Raw genomic sequence first — 21,467 nt, 5'->3', positions numbered from 1 at the left:
TGCAAGTTACTGGCTAGCTAGGTCTTCATCTGTCTGGTGTTAGCTCGTTACTGACTAGCTTGGTCTTCATCTGTCTGGTGTTAGTTAGTTACTGGCTAGCTAGGTCTTCATCTGTCTGGTGTTAGCTAGGTCTTCATCTGTCTGGTGTTAGCTAGTTACTGGCTAGCTAGGTCTTCATCTGTCTGGTGTTAGTTAGTTAGTTACTGGCTAGCTAGGTCTTCATCTGTCTGGTGTTAGCTAGTTACTGGCTAGCTAGGTCTTCACCTGTCTGGTGTTAGTTAGTTAGTTACTGGCGAGCTAGGTCTTCATCTGTCTGGTGTTAGCTAGTTACTGGCTAGCTAGGTCTTCATCTGTCTGGTGTTAGTTAGTTAGTTACTGGCTAGCTAGGTCTTCATCTGTTTGGTGTTAGTTAGTTACTGACTAGCTAGGTCTTCATCTGTCTGGTGTTAGCTAGTTACTGGCTAGCTAGGTCTTCATCTGTCTGGTGTTAGTTAGTTAGTTACTGGCTAGCTAGGTCTTCATCTGTTTGGTGTTAGTTAGTTACTGACTAGCTAGGTCTTCATCTGTCTGGTGTTAGTTAGTTACTGGCTAGCTAGGTCTCCATCTGTCTGGTGTTCGTTAGTTAGTTAGTTACTGGCTAGCTAGGTCTTCATCTGTCTGTTGTTAGCTAGTTACTGGCTAGCTCGGTCTTCATCTGTCTGGTGTTAGCTTGTTACTGGCTAGCTAGGTCTTCATCTGTCTGGTGTTAGCTAGTTACTGGCTAGCTCGGTCTTCATCTGTCTGGTGTTAGCTTGTTACTGGCTAGCTAGGTCTTCATCTGTCTGGTGTTAGTTAGTTACTGACTTGCTAGGTCTTCATGTGTCTGGTGTTAGTTGTTGACTCCTCAATCCACACAGCAGACATTGTGGGCGAGGTTAGGAATGCTGTGTTGCACGTGTAGAGAAACATTTTACGTGGCGTTATTACATCATGTACCTACATTTATATAGGTATGCACGGCAGGTTTTCACATCAGGCGTTAACTAGACACCGGCCCATACCAATGTTGGCATTTTTAGCTAATATCTGCCGATTCTGATATGTTCACAGATATATCATGTATCCCTAGTATTTTGTGTAGATTTACAAACAAACAAAAATTCTCCATTTTAATCCCACTTTGTAACAAAATCTGGAAAAAGTCAAGAGGTGTGAACACTTTCTGTGCTTGCCCTGAAATGAGGGGTGGATATTATAGTCTGCAACATAGTTATTCTGACTAGCCTGGCTCCTCCCATGCTGACTCCTCCCATGCTGACTCCTCCCATGCTGACTCCTCCCATGCTGACTCACCTAGGTTATTGCGGAACCTTAGCTGGTTGCGGATACTGTACAACTGCACATGTTTCTCATATTCACGCTGCGAGTTCCCAACACTCTGTAAATGAAAACAGGACATTTAAATGCATTAATATACAAATTAAATACAATTTTATGTCAAATGCCCCGAAAACAACAAGTGTAGACCATACCGTGAAATGCTGACTTAGGAGCCCATTCGCAACAATTCAGTTAAAAAGACAATTAACAAATAGATAACGATAATAGTAACACAAAATAATAATAACGAGGCTAAATACAGGCTAAATACAGGCTATATACAGGGAGTACCGGTACCGAGTCAGTGTACTGGGGGACGAGGTCGTTGGGGTGATTGATTGAGGTCATTTGCATATGTAGGTTTGGTTAGGTGATTGAAATACTATGTACATGTAGGTAGGGGGTGAAAAGCAGAACATCGAGGTAGCCGTTTAATTAACTGTTCATCAGTCTTATGGCTTTGGGGTAGAAGCTGTTCAGGAGCCTTTTGGTCCCAGACTTGGATCGCTCCAGTACTGCTTGCCGTGCGGTAGCAGAGGGAACAGACTGACTTGGTTGGCTGGAGCCTGATCATTTTTAAGACCTTTCTCTGACACTGCCTGGTATAGAGGTCCTGGATGGCAGTCTGTAAGCACGACCCTCTGTACAGTAACATACACAGTATGTATTAAAGCCTACAGAAAGGTCACGTAGAGGTGATTGAATATTGCATTATAGAGCTTGTATAATAAACAATGTATTCAATCTCATTCATACCGCTGCTCTAAAAAAAAAAGATGTCTCTCACATCTTGGCATAGTAGCTCAACACTTATGATGAGGTGGGATTTATTAACGGTATATAGTAGTTATGAATAGATAATTGCGGTATTATAACTACATTTCTTTGCTGATCAAAAACATTTCGAGTAACCCTAGTTGCTTGACATGGTTGATAATAGATAACACAATGCAGCTCATTTTCATTCGGCCGCTTGCTGATAGCTGTTCAGCTATAATCATGACATTACACCAGCTGTCAAAATCATGTGATTAAGAATTAGCTGCTATACCAAGTTAGGCAGCCAGCTAGTTAGGTAACGGAGCGGTGCTCTGATGATGCTTTCAGGTGAACGACAAAATCAGTTGCTTATGAACCCACGGGAGAAAGTTTACATCTTGTCAGTTAACTTAACAAGCTGGCTGTGAATAGCTTTTTGGCAAGCTAGATCAGGGGTTGCCAAACGTTTCGTTTTTTTTGCCCTAACACTAAACAGCTGATACAAATAACCAAAGCTTGATGATGAGTTGATTATTTGAATCAACTGTGTAGTGTTAGGGGGGGGGACGTATGGGAAACCCTGAGCTAGATCAAATACCTGTTTGACATTTGCTGGTAGCTTGTTCCACGGATAATTCTGCCGAATGTGAAATTCGACGTCCGTGTTCATCGCTAACTAGTTTGAATCGGGATCCACGAAACGAACAGCAGCGGGTTTTTGCCAAGTCCAAGATGACTTATAGAAAATACCAAAACATAAAAAATATGTAAAAAATATAAATGTATACAGTAACTTAATAATCCGAATGTTTCAGATCTGAAAATAGCAATTATTTCCCCTTTTTAATAAATGTCCACTTCCTTGTTGTATTTTGGAACGATCGTTCGTCACTTCCGTGCGAGGCGTAACCAACGGAAACATGGCTGTTGATGTGATCACATGACAGAATGATTATCCAGTCAAACTCACTACATTTTCTTGTTACGGAAGTAAGGAAGCAACTCAAATGGTTGGCTCCATTCCAGCAATGTGTACTGACCTTGTAAAATACATGTCCTGTATTATTTCTTACATAGAGCATTTATTTTATTTTTTATTTTACCTTTATTTATACAGGTTGTTTCTCATTGAGATAATACCTATTTTCCAAGAGAGACCTGGTCTAGCATAGTGGTCATATAAACTGTCTTGCTAGTGGCTACAACTGTCAAAATATCACACCTGTCCACATGAAACTGGTCTGACAAGGTCTAATAAAGAAATGTTTTTATATATATATATATATATATATATATATAAACGTATTAGATATAAATAAATAATAACCCGTGTCAATTTTACATTTACATCTACATCTTGGTGGGGTGAACTCAAAAAAAAAGGTTTTAGATGCATGCCAGCAAAGCCACTACAAAACAACACTAAGTTATTCCATCTAATGATGGAGGCCACTGTGTTCTTGGGGACCTCCAATGCTGCAGACATTTTTTGGTTTTACACAGGTGGACTCCAGTCAAGTTGTAGAAACATCGCAAGGATGATCAATGGAAACATGATGCACCTGAGCTCAATTTCAAGTGTCATGGCAAAGGGTCTGAATAGTTATGTAAATTAGGTATTTCTGTTTTTGTGTTTTTATACACTTGCCCCAAAAAAATGTTTTAACTGTTTTTCTTTGTCATTATGGGGTATTGTGTGTAGATTGATAAGGATTTTTATTTAATTAATTTTAGAATAAGGCTGTAACGTAACAAAATGTCGAAAAAGTCAAGGGGTCTGAATACTTTCCAAAAGCAAAGTTGGTCAAATATGACAATGCTATTTGCATTTCACAACATATATCCCAGTTTTCATACTGTAAAAATGAATGAGATAAATCAACTGTCTGAAATGCCTGGACTGTGAGTCAAGCTTGCCACGGGCTTTCAGTGTGATTAGACACTGTTCTTGGAGAGCTCAAAGATCAATATCTGCACCTCAACTCACTTTGATTTTGTCCCAAATGGCACCCTATTCCTTACATGGACCATTAGTGCACTACTTTAGATCAGAACCCTATTGGCCATTTGTGACGCAGACCTCAAGTCACTTGGTAACCAACCAGTATAAACAGTGTTGGGGTACAGCTCAGAGTCACATAGCGCTGTGTGCTCGGCTCCTCGCTCTGACCACAACTAGCTGCCTAGTGGCTGACATCTCAATCTTGTTATTCAATCTCTCTGTTTTCCTCCCCATATGCTGTAAAGCAAACATGACAGTAACTCATCTCAATGCCTCGGGAGTTTTAGGGGAGGTGGGGGAAGGGGAATGGGTGTAACAAGTTGTACCCTGCTGTCCTAGAGAGAAACGTATGATCCAAATGGAACCCTATTCCCTACATAGTGCACAACTTTAGACCAGGACCCATAGGGAAATATCCAGCTATGGGAAAAGGACAGCAATCTGATTATATAGATGAGTTGAGATGGAGATAGATGATGTAAGGAGGAGATAATAATTATTACTATAATAATTCTAATAACAAAACCAACATCTGGTCTGCCACTGTGCATCCTGCTTTTAATAAGTGTCATCAAATCAAATGTTATTCTTATTTAATTTTTCACGCGTTTCATAAACAACAGGTGTAGACTAATAGTGAAAAGCATAAGGGCCATTCTCAACAATGCAGAGACACAGAAATTGTTTTGTTTTTTAAAATACTAAATGAGTACTAAGTCCATGTGCAGGGGTATGATGTAACAGGTACTGAGTCCATGTGCAGGGGTACGATGTAACAGGTACTGAGTCCATGTGCAGGGGTACGATGTGACAGGTACTGAGTCCATGTGCAGGGGTACGATGTGACAGGTACTGAGTCCATGTGCAGGGGTACGATGTAACAGGTACTGAGTCCATGTGCAGGGGTACGATGTAACAGGTACTGGGTCCATGTGCAGGGGTATGATGTAACAGGTACTGAGTCCATGTGCAGGAGTACGATGTGACAGGTACTGTGTCCATGTGCAGGGGTACGATGTGACAGGTACTGAGTCCATGTGCAGGGGTACGATGTAACAGGTACTGAGTCCATGTGCAGGGGTACGATGTGACAGGTACTGAGTCCATGTGCAGGGGTACGATGTAACAGGTACTGGGTCCATGTGCAGGGGTACGATGTAACAGGTACTGGGTCCATGTGCAGGGGTACGATGTAACAGGTACTGAGTCCATGTGCAGGGGTACGATGTAACAGGTACTGAGTCCATGTGCAGGGGTACGATGTAACAGGTACTGGGTCCATGTGCAGGGGTACGATGTAACAGGTACTGGGTCCATGTGCAGGGGTACGATGTAACAGGTACTGGGTCCATGTGCAGGGGTACGATGTAATAGGTACTGGGTCCATGTGCAGGGGTACGATGTAACAGGTACTGAGTCCATGTGCGGGGGTACGATGTAACGCGTAACCAAAAAAAGTGTTAAACAAATCTAAATATATTTTATATTTGAGATTCAACATAACCCCCCCCTCCCCTTTGCCTTGATGACAGCTTTGTACACTCTTGGCATTCTCTCAACTAGCTTCATGAGGTAGTCACCTGGAATGCATTTCAAATAACAGGTGTGCCTTGTTAAAAGTTCATTTGTGGAATTTCTTCCACTACAGCCCCATAGATGTGAATGGGGCGTGCTCGGCCCTCTGTTTCCTGTCGTCCACGATCAGCTCCTTTGTCTTGCTGACCTGATTGTTGTCCTGGCACCACACTTCCAGGTCTCTGACCTCCTCCCTATAGGCTGTCTCGTCGTTGATCAGGCCTACCCCCGTCGTGTCGTCAGCAAACTTAATGATGATGTTGGAGTCGTGCGCGTCCACACAGTCGTGGATGAACAGGAAGTACAGGAGAGGACTAAGAACACACCTCTGAGGGGCCCCCGTGTTGAGGGTCAGCACGGCGAATGTGTTGTTACCTACCCTTACCACCTGGGAGCAGTCCGTCAGGAAGATCCAGTTGCAGAGGGAGGTGTTCAGTCCCAGGGTCCTTAGCTTAGTGATGAGCTTGGAGGGCACTATGGTGTAGAACGCTGAGCTGTAGTCAATGAACAACATTCTCACATAGGTGGGAGAGGGCAGTGTGGAGTGCAATAGAGATTGTATGTGTTTCTGTGTGTGGAATAAAGGTTTTGTCTCCTCTAGTTGCACAGGTAACATACTGGTAGAAATGAGGTTAAACATATTTCAGTTTCCCTGCAAATCACCAGCCACCAGTGCGCCGCCTTTGGATGAGCATTCTCTTGTTTGCTTATGGCCTTATACAGCTCGTTGAGTGAGGTGCCAGCATCGGTTTTTGATGATAAATAGACAGCTACGAAAAATATAGATGTAAACTCTCTCGGTAAATAGCATGGTCTACAGCTTATCATGAGGTACGCTAAGAGAGACCTCCTCCCCCTAACCTTGGCCAACGCTGCCGTATGGTCTTGACGATGCATTGAAAAACGGGCTAAATGTGTATTATATATAATAATATATAATGTCCTATTTCAGACACGACTTCGAGAAACACAGGATATTACAGTTCTTCAGGTCCCGTTGATAGGATAGTCTCAAACTGAGCTTGGCCAGTTTCTTCTACAGTGATTGTACGTTCGCCAATAGAACGGATGGTAGAGGCGGATTATTTATTCACCAACATCAGGATGTCGACCTCTCTTACGCCGTCTTTCCTCTTTCACGATTGGATGAAGGAGTGGAGTGCTATCCGAGGACGAATCAGTGAACAATGCTATTATGAAAATGCTATTATTATAAACTTCACTGACACCACATGACTGCGGTTTGCTCCTAGAGCTAATGCCTTTGGCTCAGTAGGCTAAAGCAGTCTGATGGTGTGCAGGAAACTGGATGGCCAAGGTTTTAAATCCTGTTGGTCACATATTTGTATTTATTATGGATCCCCAGCAGCTACTATTCCTGGGGTTTATTATGGATCCCCATTAGTTCCCGTCAAGGCAGCAGCTACTCTTCCTGGGGTTTATTATGGATCCCCATTAGTTCCTGCCAAGGCCTCAGCTACTCTTCACCCCACCTCCTCTCCTTCACCCCAAGGCAACCCAAGGAAACAGTATTTATTTCGTAAACAAAAATAGTGACAAGAATATTAGTCAAACACTTATTTTTCAGTGGCGAGACTATGACTAAATAGACCCTATAGTCAGATCTATAACTGGGTACTATGACTAAATAGACCCTATAGTCAGATCTATAACTGGGTACTATGACTAAATAGACCCTATAGTCAGATCTATAACTGGGTACTATGACTAAATAGACCCTATAGTCAGATCTATAACTGGGTACTATGACTAAATAGACCCTATAGTCAGCTCTATAACTGGGTACTATGACTAAATAGACCCTATAGTCAGATCTATAACTGGGTACTATGACTAAATAGACCCTATAGTCAGATCTATAACTGGGTACTATGACTAAATAGACCCTATAGTCAGATCTATAACTGGGTACTATGACTAAATAGACCCTATAGTCAGATCTATAACTGGGTACTATGACTAAATAGACCCTATAGTCAGATCTATAACTGGGTACTATGACTAAACAAGAATTATTTTTCATTTCAGTTGACTAAAATGAGACAAAATTATCTCGGTGACTAAAATCTGACAACTAAATGGACAGGAGCTTTTGGAGAGATTATTAAGACTTTTCAGTGACAATTAATATAAGCAGCAGAGATGTGCTGTTCAGCGGTGGGAAGGACGCACCACACCCGGCACCTACAGCCTAGCCTACACCAGGTGTTGAGATGCAGGTGAGCAAGTGGTGAGTATTAGCAGACAGCCAGCGCTCCGGCTCCTCCTCACATTGTACAGGCGACTTGCTTCACCGTAGCTAACCAGTCCTCACCAGCCTTCTAGTTCGATCCCCTTTGCAACTTCTTTGGGATCCGTGTCTGGGACGGTTGAGCTAACGTAGGCTAATGCGATTAGCATGAGGTTGTAAGTAACAAGAACATTTCCCAGGACATAGACATATCTGATATTGGCAGAAAGCTTCAATTCTTGTTCATCTAACTGCACAGTCTAATTTACAGTAGCTATTACAGTGAAATAATACCATGCTATTGTTTGAGGAGAGGGCACAGTTATGAACATGAAAAGTTGTTAATAAACCAGTTAGGCACATTTGGGAAGACTTGATACAACATTTGACAGAAATACAATGGTTCATTGGATCAGTCTAAAACTTTGCACACACACACACACACACACACTGCTGCCATCTAGTGGTCAAAATCTAAATTGCACATGGGCTGGAATAATACATTATGGCCTCTCTCTTGCATTTCAAACATGATGGTACAAAGGAAATCCAAAAGAACGGTTGGTTTTTCTTCGTATTATCTTTTACCAGATCTATTGTGTTATATTCTACTACATTCCTTTCACATTTCCATAAACTTCAAACTGTTTCCTTTCAAATGGTTCTAAGAATATGCATATCCTTGCTTCAGGTCCTGAGCCACAGGCAGTTAGATTTGGGTCCTGAGCTACAGGCAGTTAGATTTGGGTATGTTATTTTAGGTCCTGAGCTACAGGCAGTTAGATTTGGGTATGTCATTTTAGGTCCTGAGCTACAGGCAGTTAGATTTGAGTATGTTATTTTAGGTCCTGAGCCACAGGCAGTTAGATTTGGGTATGTTATTTTAGGTCCTGAGCTACAGGCAGTTAGATTTGGGTATGTTATTTTAGGTCCTGAGCCACAGGCAGTTAGATTTGGGTATGTTATTTTAGGTCCTGAGCCACAGGCAGTTAGATTTGGGTATGTTATTTTAGGTCCTGAGCTACAGGCAGTTAGATTTGGGTATGTTATTTTAGGTCCTGAGCCACAGGCAGTTAGATTTGGGTATGTTATTTTAGGTCCTGAGCCACAGGCAGTTAGATTTGGGTATGTTATTTTAGGTCCTGAGCCACAGGCAGTTAGATTTGGGTATGTTATTTTAGGTCCTGAGCTACAGGCAGTTAGATTTGGGTATGTTATTTTAGGTCCTGAGCTACAGACAGTTAGATTTGGGTATGTTATTTTAGGTCCTGAGCTACAGGCAGTTAGATTTGGGTATGTTATTTTAGGTCCTGAGCTACAGACAGTTAGATTTGGGTATGTTATTTTAGGTCCTGAGCTACAGGCAGTTAGATTTGGGCATGTTATTTTAGGTCCTGAGCTACAGGCAGTTAGATTTGGGCATGTTATTTTAGGTCCTGAGCTACAGGCAGTTAGATTTGGGTATGTCATTTTAGGTCCTGAGCTACAGGCAGTTAGATTTGGGCATGTTATTTTAGGTCCTGAGCTACGGGCAGTTAGATTTGGGTATGTTATTTTAGGTCCTGAGCTACAGGCAGTTAGATTTGGGCATGTTATTTTAGGTCCTGAGCTACAGGCAGTTAGATTTGGGTATGTTATTTTAGGTCCTGAGCTACGGGCAGTTAGATTTGGGCATGTTATTTTAGGTCCTGAGCTACAGGCAGTTAGATTTGGGTATGTTATTTTAGGTCCTGAGCTACGGGCAGTTAGATTTGGGTATGTTATTTTAGGTCCTGAGCTACGGGCAGTTAGATTTGGGCATGTTATTTTAGGTCCTGAGCTACGGGCAGTTAGATTTGGGTATGTTATTTTAGGTCCTGAGCTACGGGCAGTTAGATTTGGGTATGTTATTTTAGGTCCTGAGCTACGGGCAGTTAGATTTGGGTCCTGAGCTACAGGCAGTTAGATTTGGGTATGTTATTTTAGGTCCTGAGCTACGGGCAGTTAGATTTGGGTATGTTATTTTAGGTCCTGAGCTACGGGCAGTTAGATTTGGGTATGTTACCTCATCAGCTGACTGTATCCAACAACCTGGGGTGCGTTCAGCAGTATGCAACGTTTTGCAACGTTCAGATACAAATATGCTACAGTATGTAAAACACAGCAGAATGTGCTGAGGGGAGGACGGCTCATGGTAATGGCTGAAATGGAGTCAAAGGAATGGTATCAACCACATGGAAACCTCATGGAAACCTCATGGAAACCACCTAGAAACCTCATGGAAACCACCTGGAAACCTCATGGAAACCACCTGGAAACCTCATGGAAACCTCATGGAAACCACATGGAAACCACATGGAAACCACATGGAAACCACATGGAAACCTCATGGAAACCTCATGGAAACCTCATGGAAACCACATGTTTGATACAGTTCCATTGCCTCCAGCAGCCTCTGCTGGTATGACCTGCTGAAAAAGGAAAAACATCAGCTCTTTTTTAAGTTTGATTTATTTCACCTTTATTTAACCAGGTAGGCCAGCTGAGAACAACTTCTCATTTACAACTGCGAACTGGCTAAGATAAAGCAAAGCAGTGCGACACCAACAACAACACAGAGTTACACATGGAATAAACAAACATACAGTCAATAACACAATAGAAAAATCTATATACAGTGTGTGCAAATGAAGTAAGGAGATAAGGCAATAAATACACCATAGTGGCGAAGTAATGACAATTTAGCAAATAACAGTGGAGTGATAGATGAGCAGATGATGTGCAAGTAGAAATACTGGTATGCAAATAGACTACATGGAATTCCGATCGGCCAACATTCCAGAAAGCTTTCAACTGAACGTGGTCCTGGTAACACTACCAGTAGTTTACTGAACGTAGCCATGGTAACACGACCAGTAGTCTACTGAACGTAGCCATGGTAACACTACCAGTAGTCTACTGAACGTAGCCATGGTAACACCACCAGTAGTCTACTGAGCGTAGCCATGGTAACACCACCAGTAGTCTACTGAGCGTAGCCATGGTAACACCACCAGTAGTCTACTGAGCGTAGCCATGGTAACACTACCAGTAGTCTACTGAACGTAGCCATGGTAACACCACCAGTAGTCTACTGAACGTAGCCATGGTAACACCACCAGTAGTCTACTGAACGTAGCCATGGTAACACCACCAGTAGTCTACTGAGCGTAGCCATGGTAACACTACCAGTAGTCTACTGAGCGTAGCCATGGTAACACCACCAGTGGTCTACTGAACGTAGCCATGATAACACTACCAGTAGTTTACTGAACGTAGCCATGGTAACATTACCAATAGCCTACTGAACGTAGCCATGGTAACATTACCAGTAGTCTACTGAACGTAGCCATGGTAACACTACCAGTAGTTTACTGAACGTAGCCATGGTAACATTACCAATAGCCTACTGAATGTAGCCATGGTAACATTACCAGTAGTCTACTGAATGTAGCCATGCTAACATTACCAGTAGTTTACCGAATGTAGCCATGGTAACATTACAAGTAGTCTACTTAATGTAGCCATGGCAATATTACCAGTAGTTTACTGAATGTAGCCATGGTAACATTACAAGTAGTCTACTGAACATAGCCATGGTAACATTACCAGTAGTTTACTGAACGTAGCCATGGTAACATTACCAATAGCCTACTGAATGTAGCCATGGTAACACCACCAGTAGTCTACTGAGCGTAGCCATGGTAACATTACCAGTAGTTTACCGAATGTAGCCATGGTAACATTATAAGTAGTCTACTGAACATAGCCATGGTAACATTACTAGTAGTTTACTGAATGTAGCCATGGTAACATTACCAGTAGCCTACTGGACGTAGCTACGGTAACATTACCAGTAGTTTACTGAATGTAGCCATGGTAACATTACCAGTAGCCTATTGGACGTAGCTACGGTAACATTACCAGTAGTTTACTGAATGTAGGCATGGTAACATTACCAGTAGTCAATATGCAAATATTTAGTTGCACAGAAGGGAAGGAAAAGGGATAACAAGCTATTGACTAAATTCATCTTGTCAAAACACGATATCTGACTGGGTAGATAATCCCTCTTGTTACTATATAGACTATATCTGACTGGGTAGATAATCCCTCTTGTTACTATATAGACTATATCTGACTGGGTAGATAATCCCTCTTGTTACTAGACTATATCTGACTGGGTAGATAATCCCTCTTGTTACTAGACTATATCTGACTGGGTAGATAATCCCTCTTGTTACTATATAGACTATATCTGACTGGGTAGATAATCCCTCTTGTTACTATATAGACTATATCTGACTGGGTAGATAATCCCTCTTGTTACCATATAGACTATATCTGACTGGGTAAATAATCCCTCTTGTTACTATATAGACTATATCTGACTGGGTAGATAATCCCTCTTGTTACTATATAGACTATATCTGACTGGGTAGATAATCCCTCTTGTTACTATATACTATATCTGACTGGGTAGATAATCCCTCTTGTTACTAGACTATATCTGACTGGGTAGATAATCCCTCTTGTTACTATATAGACTATATCTGACTGGGTAGATAATCCCTCTTGTTACTATATAGACTATATCTGACTGGGTAGATAATCCCTCTTGTTACTATATAGACTATATCTGACTGGGTAGATAATCCCTCTTGTTACTATATAGACTATATCTGACTGGGTAGATAATCCCTCTTGTTACTATATAGACTATATCTGACTGGGTAGATAATCCCTCTTGTTACTATATAGACTATATCTGACTGGGTAGATAATCCCTCTTGTTACTATATAGACTATATCTGACTGGGTAGATAATCCCTCTTGTTACTATATAGACTATATCTGACTGGGTAGATAATCCCTCTTGTTACTATATAGACTATATCTGACTGGGTAGATAATCCCTCTTGTTACTATATAGACTATATCTGACTGGGTAGATAATCCCTCTTGTTACTATATAGACTATATCTGACTGGGTAGATAATCCCTCTTGTTACTATATAGACTATATCTGACTGGGTAGATAATCCCTCTTGTTACTATATAGACTATATCTGACTGGGTAGATAATCCCTCTTGTTACTATATAGACTATATCTGACTATAATCTGTTACTAGACTATATCTGGTAGATAATCCCTCTTGTTACTATATAGACTATATCTGACTGGGTAGATAATCCCTCTTGTTACTATATAGACTATATCTGACTGGGTAGATAATCCCTCTTGTTACTATATAGACTATATCTGACTGGGTAGATAATCCCTCTTGTTACTATATAGACTATATCTGATATAATCCCTCTTGTTACATATAGACTATATCTGACTGGGTAGATAATCCCTCTTGTTACTATATAGACTATATCTGACTGGGTAGATAATCCCTCTTGTTACTATATAGACTATATCTGACTGGGTAGATAATCCCTCTTGTTACTATATAGACTATATCTGACTGGGTAGATAATCCCTCTTGTTACTATATAGACTATATCTGACTGGGTAGATAATCCCTCTTGTTACTATATAGACTATATCTGACTGGGTAGATAATCCCTCTTGTTACTATATAGACTATATCTGACTGGGTAGATAATCCCTCTTGTTACCATATAGACTATATCTGACTGGGTAGATAATCCCTCGTTACTATATAGACTATATCTGACTGGGTAGATAATCCCTCTTGTTACTATATAGACTATATCTGACTGGGTAGATAATCCCTCGTTACTATATAGACTATATCTGACTGGGTAGATAATCCCTCTTGTTACTATATAGACTATATCTGACTGGGTAGATAATCCCTCTTGTTACTATATAGACTATATCTGACTGGGTAGATAATCCCTCTTGTTACTATATAGACTATATCTGACTGGGTAGATAATCCCTCTTGTTACTATATAGACTATATCTGACTGGGTAGATAATCCCTCTTGTTACTATATAGACTATATCTGACTGGGTAGATAATCCCTCTTGTTACTAGACTATATCTGACTGGGTAGATAATCCCTCTTGTTACTATATAGACTATATCTGACTGGGTAGATAATCCCTCTTGTTACTATATAGACTATATCTGACTGGGTAGATAATCCCTCTTGTTACTATATAGACTATATCTGACTGGGTAGATAATCCCTCTTGTTACTATATAGACTATATCTGACTGGGTAGATAATCCCTCTTGTTACTATATAGACTATATCTGACTGGGTAGATAATCCCTCTTGTTACTAGACTATATCTGACTGGGTAGATAATCCCTCTTGTTAATAGACTATATCTGACTGGGTAGATAATCCCTCTTGTTACTAGACTATATCTGACTGGGTAGATAATCCCTCTTGTTACTAGACTATATCTGACTGGGTAGATAATCCCTCTTGTTACTAGACTATATTTTAAGGTTTGGTGAGTCGACGACATGACTGGGTGAAACAGTCATTATCTTGAGGTTTGGTGAGTCGACGACATGACTGGGTGCAATATCTCTGTAAAAGGAATTAGGAACATGGCCAGATAATTTGTAATATGTATGTATGTAATATTCTTCTTCAATATGTTTGTCATATTTCTGCGGTCGGGAAGAGAATAGGATGTGTTGCAGAAAAATATGTTGGTAGGACTACAGGCTACAGCTGTAGGATGATAATTTGATCTATCTTTCGTTGCTGAGAATTTTAAAAAGGCTTTGAAAGTTTAAAATGTCAGACTTGATTTTTCCTAAAGAAAAAATGTATCAACCCCTACAAAAAATCTCCATGAATTATAATCCACGCAAGAATTCACATTTCCTGTTTTTTGCAGGATTGTTTTCCTACTGTAGCAAACTAGTTCAAATTAAGATCCTACATCTGTACAGTTGAAGTCTGAAGTTTACATACACTTGGAGTCATTAGAACTCGTTTTTTTAACCACTCCACACATTTCTTGTTAACAAACTATAGTTTTGGCAAGTTGGTTAGGACATTACTTTGCTCATGACACAAGTCATTTTTACAACAACTGTTTACAGACAGATTATTTAACTTGTAATTCACTGTATCACAATTCCAGTGGGTCAGAAGTTTACATACACTAAGTTGACTGTGCCTTTAAACAGCTTGGGAAATTCCAGAAAATGATGTCATGGCTTTAGAAGCTTCTGATAGGCTAATTGACATCATTTGAATCAATTGGAGGTGAACCTGTGGATGTATTTCAAGGCCTACTTTCAAACTCAGTACCTCTGCTTGACATCATGGGAAAATCAAAAGAAATCAGCCAAGACCTCAGAAAAAAAATTGTAGACCTCCACAAGTCTGGTTCATCCTAGGGAACGATTTCCAAATGCCTGAAGGTACCACGTTCATCTGTACGAACAATAGTAGGCTAGTATAAACACCATGGGACCACGCAGCCGTCATACCACTCAAGAAGGAGACGCGTTCTGTCTCCTAGAGATTAACGTACTTTGGTGAGAAAAGCGTAAATCAATCTCAGAACAACAGCAAAGGACCTTGTGAAGATGCCTGAGGAAACGGGTACAAAAGTATCTCAATCCACAGTAAAACGAGTCCTATATCGACATAACCTGAAAGGCTGCTCAGCAAGGAAGAAGCTTGTGGAAGGCTTCCCTAAACGTTTGTCCCAAGTTCAACAATTTAAAGGCAATGCCACCAAATACTCATTGAGTGTATGCAAACTTCTGAGCCACTGGGAATCAAATCTGAAATAAATCATTCTCTCTACTATTATTCTAACATTTCACATTCTTAAAATAAAGTGGTGATCCTAACTGACCTAAAACAGGGAATTTCTACTAGGATTAAATGTCAGGAATTGTGAAAAATTGAGTTTAAATGTATTTGGCTAAGGTGAATGTAAACCTCCGACCTTAACTGTATGTATGTTTGTGCACATGGATGTCAGTGATTTATTACTATAGGGGGCAATAGAAATGGGTTGTGACTCATTTCAAAGGGCATTTAGTTGACTTATGTGTCCCATTGTTTCTGTCATTTTTACAATAATTAGACTAAATCATTATTCAAATGACAACAATGTGACAAAAATATTTTAGTCGACATGACTAAGACTAAACTAAGGCCCTAGATTCAAGTTCCACCCCAAACACAACCAAAACGCATATGATCATTCTGACTGAATAGAGCCCTAAACCCCCCCAAAAAGAGGGTGCCAAAATGAACACTGCAAGGTAACCAGGCCTTGGAGTTTCAGCTGTTTGCCCTGCTCAGCCTCAGGTCCCCAGCCATCAGCGCTGGACTATATTTACCAGCTTCCTGGGTTACACCAGTCAGCCAGCCCACCGCAGCGCCCTGCCTGCCCTGTTACCTAACCACCAACCCCCCCAGGTCTCTAGTCTCTGGGCTGAGAGAGGAGCCCCCGCACCATCCCCCCCAGGTCTCTCGTCTCAGGGCTGAGAGAGGACCCCCCCCCCCAGGTCTCTAGTCTCTGGGCAGAGAGAAGAGCCCCCCCACCAAACCCCCCCAGGTCTCTAGTCTCTGGGCTGAGAGAGGAGCCCCCGCACCATCCCCCCAGGTCTCTCGTCTCAGGGCTGAGAGAGGACCCCCCCCCCAGGTCTTTAGTCTCTGGGCAGAGAGAAGAGCCCCCCACCAAACCCCCCAGGTCTCTAGTCTCTGGGCTGAGAGAGGAGCCCCGCACCAACCCCCCAGGTCTGGGCAGAGAGAAGAGCCCCCCACCAAACCCCCCCAGGTCTCTAGTCTCTGGGCTGAGAGAGGACCCCCCAGGTCTTTAGTCTCTGGGCTGAGAGAGGACCCCCCCACGGGTCTCTAGTCTCTGGGCAGAGAGGAGCCCCACCACCAACCTCCTGTGTCGTTATTCTCTGAGCTGAGAGAGGAGCCCCCCACCAACCCCCCAGATCTCTAGTTTCTGGGCTGGGAGAAGAGCCCCCACAACCGTCACCAACCCCCCCAGGTCTCTAGTCTCTGGGCTGAGAGCAACCCCACCATCAACCCCCCCAGGTCTCTATTCTCTGGGCTGAGAGAGGAGCCCCACCACCAGACCCCCAAGGTCTCTAGTCTCTGGGCTGAGAGAGGAGCCCCACCATCAACCCCCCGGTCTCTAGTCTCTGGGCTGAGAGAGGAGCCCCACCAGCAAAACCCCACCACCAAACCCCCCAGGTCTCTGGGCTGAGAGAGGAGCCCCATTACCAAGTCCTCACCATCAAACCCCCCAGGTCTCTGGTCTCTGGGCTGAGAGAGTAGCCCCACCATCAACCCCCCACCACCAAACCCCCAGGTCTCTAGTCTCTGGGCTGAGAGAGCAGGCCCACCATCAACCCCCCAGGTCTCTAGTCTCTGGGCTGAGAGAGCGACCCCTCCACCAACCCCCAGGTCTCTAGTCTCTGGGCTGAGAGAGCAGCCCCACCATCAACCCCCCAGGTCTCTAGTTTCTGGGCTGAGAGAGGAGCCCCACCAGCAACCCCCCACCACCAAACCCCCCAGGTCTCTAGTCTCTGGGCTGAGAGAGCAGGCCCACCATCAACCCCCCACCACCAACCCCCCAGGTCTCTAGTCTCTGGGCTGAGAGAGCAGGCCCACCATCAACCCCCCACCACCAACCCCCCCAGGTCTCTAGTCTCTGGGCTGAGAGAGCAGGCCCACCATCAACCCCCCACCACCAACCCCCCAGGTCTCTAGTCTCTGGGCTGAGAGAGCAGCCCCACCTGCAACCCCCCCAGGTCTCTAGTCTCTGGTCTGAGAGAGGAGCCCATCCACCAAACCCCCCAAGTCTCTGGTCTCTGGGCTGAGAGAGGAGCCCCATCACCAACCCCCCACCACCAAACTCCCCAGGTCTCTAGTAGACTGGGCTGAGAGAGCGACCCCTCCACCAACACCCAGGTCTCTAGTCTCTGGGCTGGGAGAGGAGCCCCCCACCCACCACCAACCCCCCAGGTCTCTAGTGTCTGGGCTGGGAGAGGAGCCCCCCCACCAACCCCCCAGGTCTCTAGTCTCTGGGTTGAGAGAGGAGCCATTTTGCTGCCATAGTAAACACACCGCTAGGAACGCACGGCGGACTGTCTGTCACATGAGAGGACGGGGAGGGCCGCAGCCCGCTGAGATATTATTAGCAGCAGGAATGTACACAGTGGCCTCATGGCAAGCCAACTAACGTAGGCAGGCACAGATCCGAAACCTCACAGAACCTCTTCTCCATGCGCACTCTGAAACTTTAACGCGTTTGCTGAAGTTACATTTGTGACTGTGAGGAGGATATTGTTTAAGCTTTTTTGTGACTGAGCTTTTTCTGATTCCCCAAGATACAGACTCTCTGCCTGGAGGCTGTGGATCGAAGATCCAGACTGAGGAGAGGTAAGATGGAGTCCCCCTGCACCATGAGGCTAGTGGGATAACTATAGATACATCATCTTCAAGGAACTCATCATGTGGCAAAAGTTATTGATGTCTGGTTATAGATCTGACTGTAGTTATAGATCTGACTGTAGTTATAAATCTGACTGTAGTTATAGATCTGATCTGACTGTAGTTATAAATCTGACTGTAGTTATAGATCTGATCTGACTGTAGTTATAGATCTGATCTGACTATAGTTATAGATCTGATCTGACTGTAGTTATAGATCTGATCTAACTGTAGTTATAGATCTGATCTGACTGTAGTTATAGATCTGATCTGACTGTAGTTATAAATCTGACTGTAGTTATAGATCTGACTGTAGTGATAGATCTGATTGTAGTTATAAATCTGACTGTAGTTATAGATCTGATCTGACTATAGTTATAGATCTGACTGTAGTTATAGATCTGATCTGACTGTAGTTATAGATCTGATCTGACTGTAGTTATAAATCTGACTGTAGTTATAGATCTGACTGTAGTTATAGATCTGACTGTAGTTATAAATCTGACTGTAGTTATAGATCTGATCTGACTGTAGTTATAGATCTGATTGTAGTTATAAATCTGACTGTAGTTATAGATTTGATCTGACTATAGTTATAGATCTGACTGTAGTTATAGATCTGATCTGACTGTAGTTATAAATCTGACTGTAGTTATAGATCTGACTGTAGTTATAGATCTGATCTGCCTATTGATCTGATCTGACTATAGTTATAAATCTGACTGTAGTGATAGATCTGATCTGACTGTAGTTATAAATCTGACTGTAGTGATAGATCTGATCTGACTGTAGTTATAGATCTGATCTGACTGTAGTTATAGATCTGATCTGACTGTAGTTATAGATCTGATCTAACTGTAGTTATAGATCTGATCTGACTGTAGTTATAGATCTGATCTGACTGTAGTTATAGATCTGATCTAACTGTAGTTATAGATCTGATCTGACTGTAGTTATAGATCTGATCTGACTGTAGTTATAGATCTGACTGTAGTTATAGATCTGACTGTAGTTATAGATCTGACTGTAGTTATAGATCTGATCTGACTGTAGTTATAGATCTGATTGTAGTTATAGATCTGACTGTAGTTATAGATCTGATCTGACTATAGTTATAGATCTGACTGTAGTTATAGATCTGATCTGACTGTAGTTATAGATCTGATCTGACTGTAGTTATAAATCTGACTGTAGTTATAGATCTGACTGTAGTTATAGATCTGACTGTAGTTATAAATCTGACTGTAGTTATAGATCTGATCTGACTGTAGTTATAGATCTGATTGTAGTTATAAATCTGACTGTAGTTATAGATCTGATCTGACTATAGTTATAGATCTGACTGTAGTTATAGATCTGATCTGACTGTAGTTATAAATCTGACTGTAGTTATAGATCTGACTGTAGTTATAGATCTGATCTGCCTATAGATCTGATCTGACTGTAGTTATAAATCTGACTGTAGTTATAGATCTGATCTGACTATAGTTATAAATCTGACTATAGTTATAGATCTGATCTGACTATAGTTACAGTACCGTTCAAAGTTTGGGGTCACTTAGAAATGTCCTTGTTGTTGAAAGAAAAGCACATTTATTGTCCATTAAAGTAACATCAATGAAATGACCAATGAAATATACCATTTATCAGAAACACAGTGTAGACATTATAAAGCCCTTTTGCAATTATGTTAGCACAGCTGAAAACTGTTGTTCTGATTAAAGAAGCAATAAAGCTGTTCTTCTTCAGACTAGTTGAGTATCTGGAGCATCAGCATTTGTGGGTTTGATTACAGGCTCAAAATGGCCAGAAACAAAGAACTTTCGTCTGCAACTCGTCAGTTTCTTCTTGTTCTGAGAAAGGAAGGCTATTCCATGTGAGGAATTGCCAAGAAACTGAAGATGTCGTACAGCGCTGTGTACTACTCCCTTCACAGAACAGCGCGAAATGGCTCCAACCAGAATAGAAAGAGGAGTGGGAGGCCCTGGTGCACAACTGAGCCAGAGGACAAGTACATTAGAGTGTCTAGTTTGAGAAACAGACGGCTCACAAGTCTTCAACTGGCAGCTTCATTAAATAGTACCCGCAAAACACCAGTCTCAACGTCAACAATAAAGAGATTCCAGGATGAAGACCAGCATCCTGGAATCACCTCTTTACTGTTAACGCTGAGACTGGACAGAGGAACTCTGCCTAGAAGACCAGCATCCTGGAGTCACCTCTTTACTGTTAACGCTGAGGCTGGACAGAGGAACTCTGCCTAGAAGACCAGCATCCTGGAGTCACCTCTTTACTGTTAACGCTGAGACTGGACAGAGGAACTCTGCCTAGAAGACCAGCATCCTGGAAACACCTCTTTACTGTTAACGCTGAGACTGGGCAGAGGAACTCTGCCTAGAAGACCAGCATCCTGGAGTCACCTCTTTACTGTTAACACTGAGACTGGACAGAGGAACTCTGCCTAGAAGACCAGCATCCTGGAGTCACCTCTTTACTGTTAACGCTGAGGCTGGACAGAGGAACTCTGCCTAGAAGACCAGCATCCTGGAGTCACCTCTTTACTGTTAACGCTGAGACTGGACAGAGGAACTCTGCCTAGAAGACCAGCATCCTGGAGTCACCTCTTTACTGTTAACGCTGAGGCTGGACAGAGGAACTCTGCCTAGAAGACCAGCATCCTGGAGTCACCTCTTTACTGTTAACGCTGAGGCTGGACAGAGGAACTCTGCCTAGAAGACCAGCATCCCTGTCACGTTCCTTTTAAGAATCATTGGACCAAGGTGCAGCGTGATAGGGTTTCCACATATTTATTTAGTGAAACGCACAAAAACAATAAAGAACGAACGAAACGTGAAGTTAATGAAGTGCTCACAGGCAACTAAATATAAACAAGATCCCACAGACACAGGTGTGAAAATAACGACTTAAATATGATCCCCAATTAGAGACGACGATTACCAGCTGCCTCTAATTGGGAATCATACAAAACACCAACATAGTAAAAGAAACTAGAACACAACATAGACATAGAAATACTAGATCACCCCCTATTCACGCCCTGATCTACTATACCATAGAGAAACAGT

General features: G+C 42.4%; 1 protein-coding gene across 1 annotated transcript in view; it reads right to left on the bottom strand.

The window, feature by feature from the left end:
- Positions 1–3,015, bottom strand: part of fam91a1 (family with sequence similarity 91 member A1) — a 132,119-nt gene extending 129,104 nt beyond the window's left edge. Inside the window, exons 1-2 of the mRNA XM_064979458.1 lie at positions 2,717–3,015; positions 1,333–1,417 (exon numbers count right to left, since the gene is read on the bottom strand). Coding sequence (XP_064835530.1) covers positions 1,333–1,417; positions 2,717–2,788 — 157 coding nt within the window. The 5' untranslated portion in view covers positions 2,789–3,015. The remainder of the gene's footprint in view (positions 1–1,332; positions 1,418–2,716) is intronic.
- Between the last annotated feature and the right edge of the window lie 18,452 nt (positions 3,016–21,467).

The sequence above is a fragment of the Oncorhynchus masou genome, chromosome 12 (assembly GCF_036934945.1).
Source record: "Oncorhynchus masou masou isolate Uvic2021 chromosome 12, UVic_Omas_1.1, whole genome shotgun sequence".
Taxonomy (NCBI): Eukaryota; Metazoa; Chordata; class Actinopteri; order Salmoniformes; family Salmonidae; genus Oncorhynchus; species Oncorhynchus masou.
Note: the sequence above shows the minus strand (reverse complement) of the source record. Positions and strands in the feature narration are given on the sequence as shown.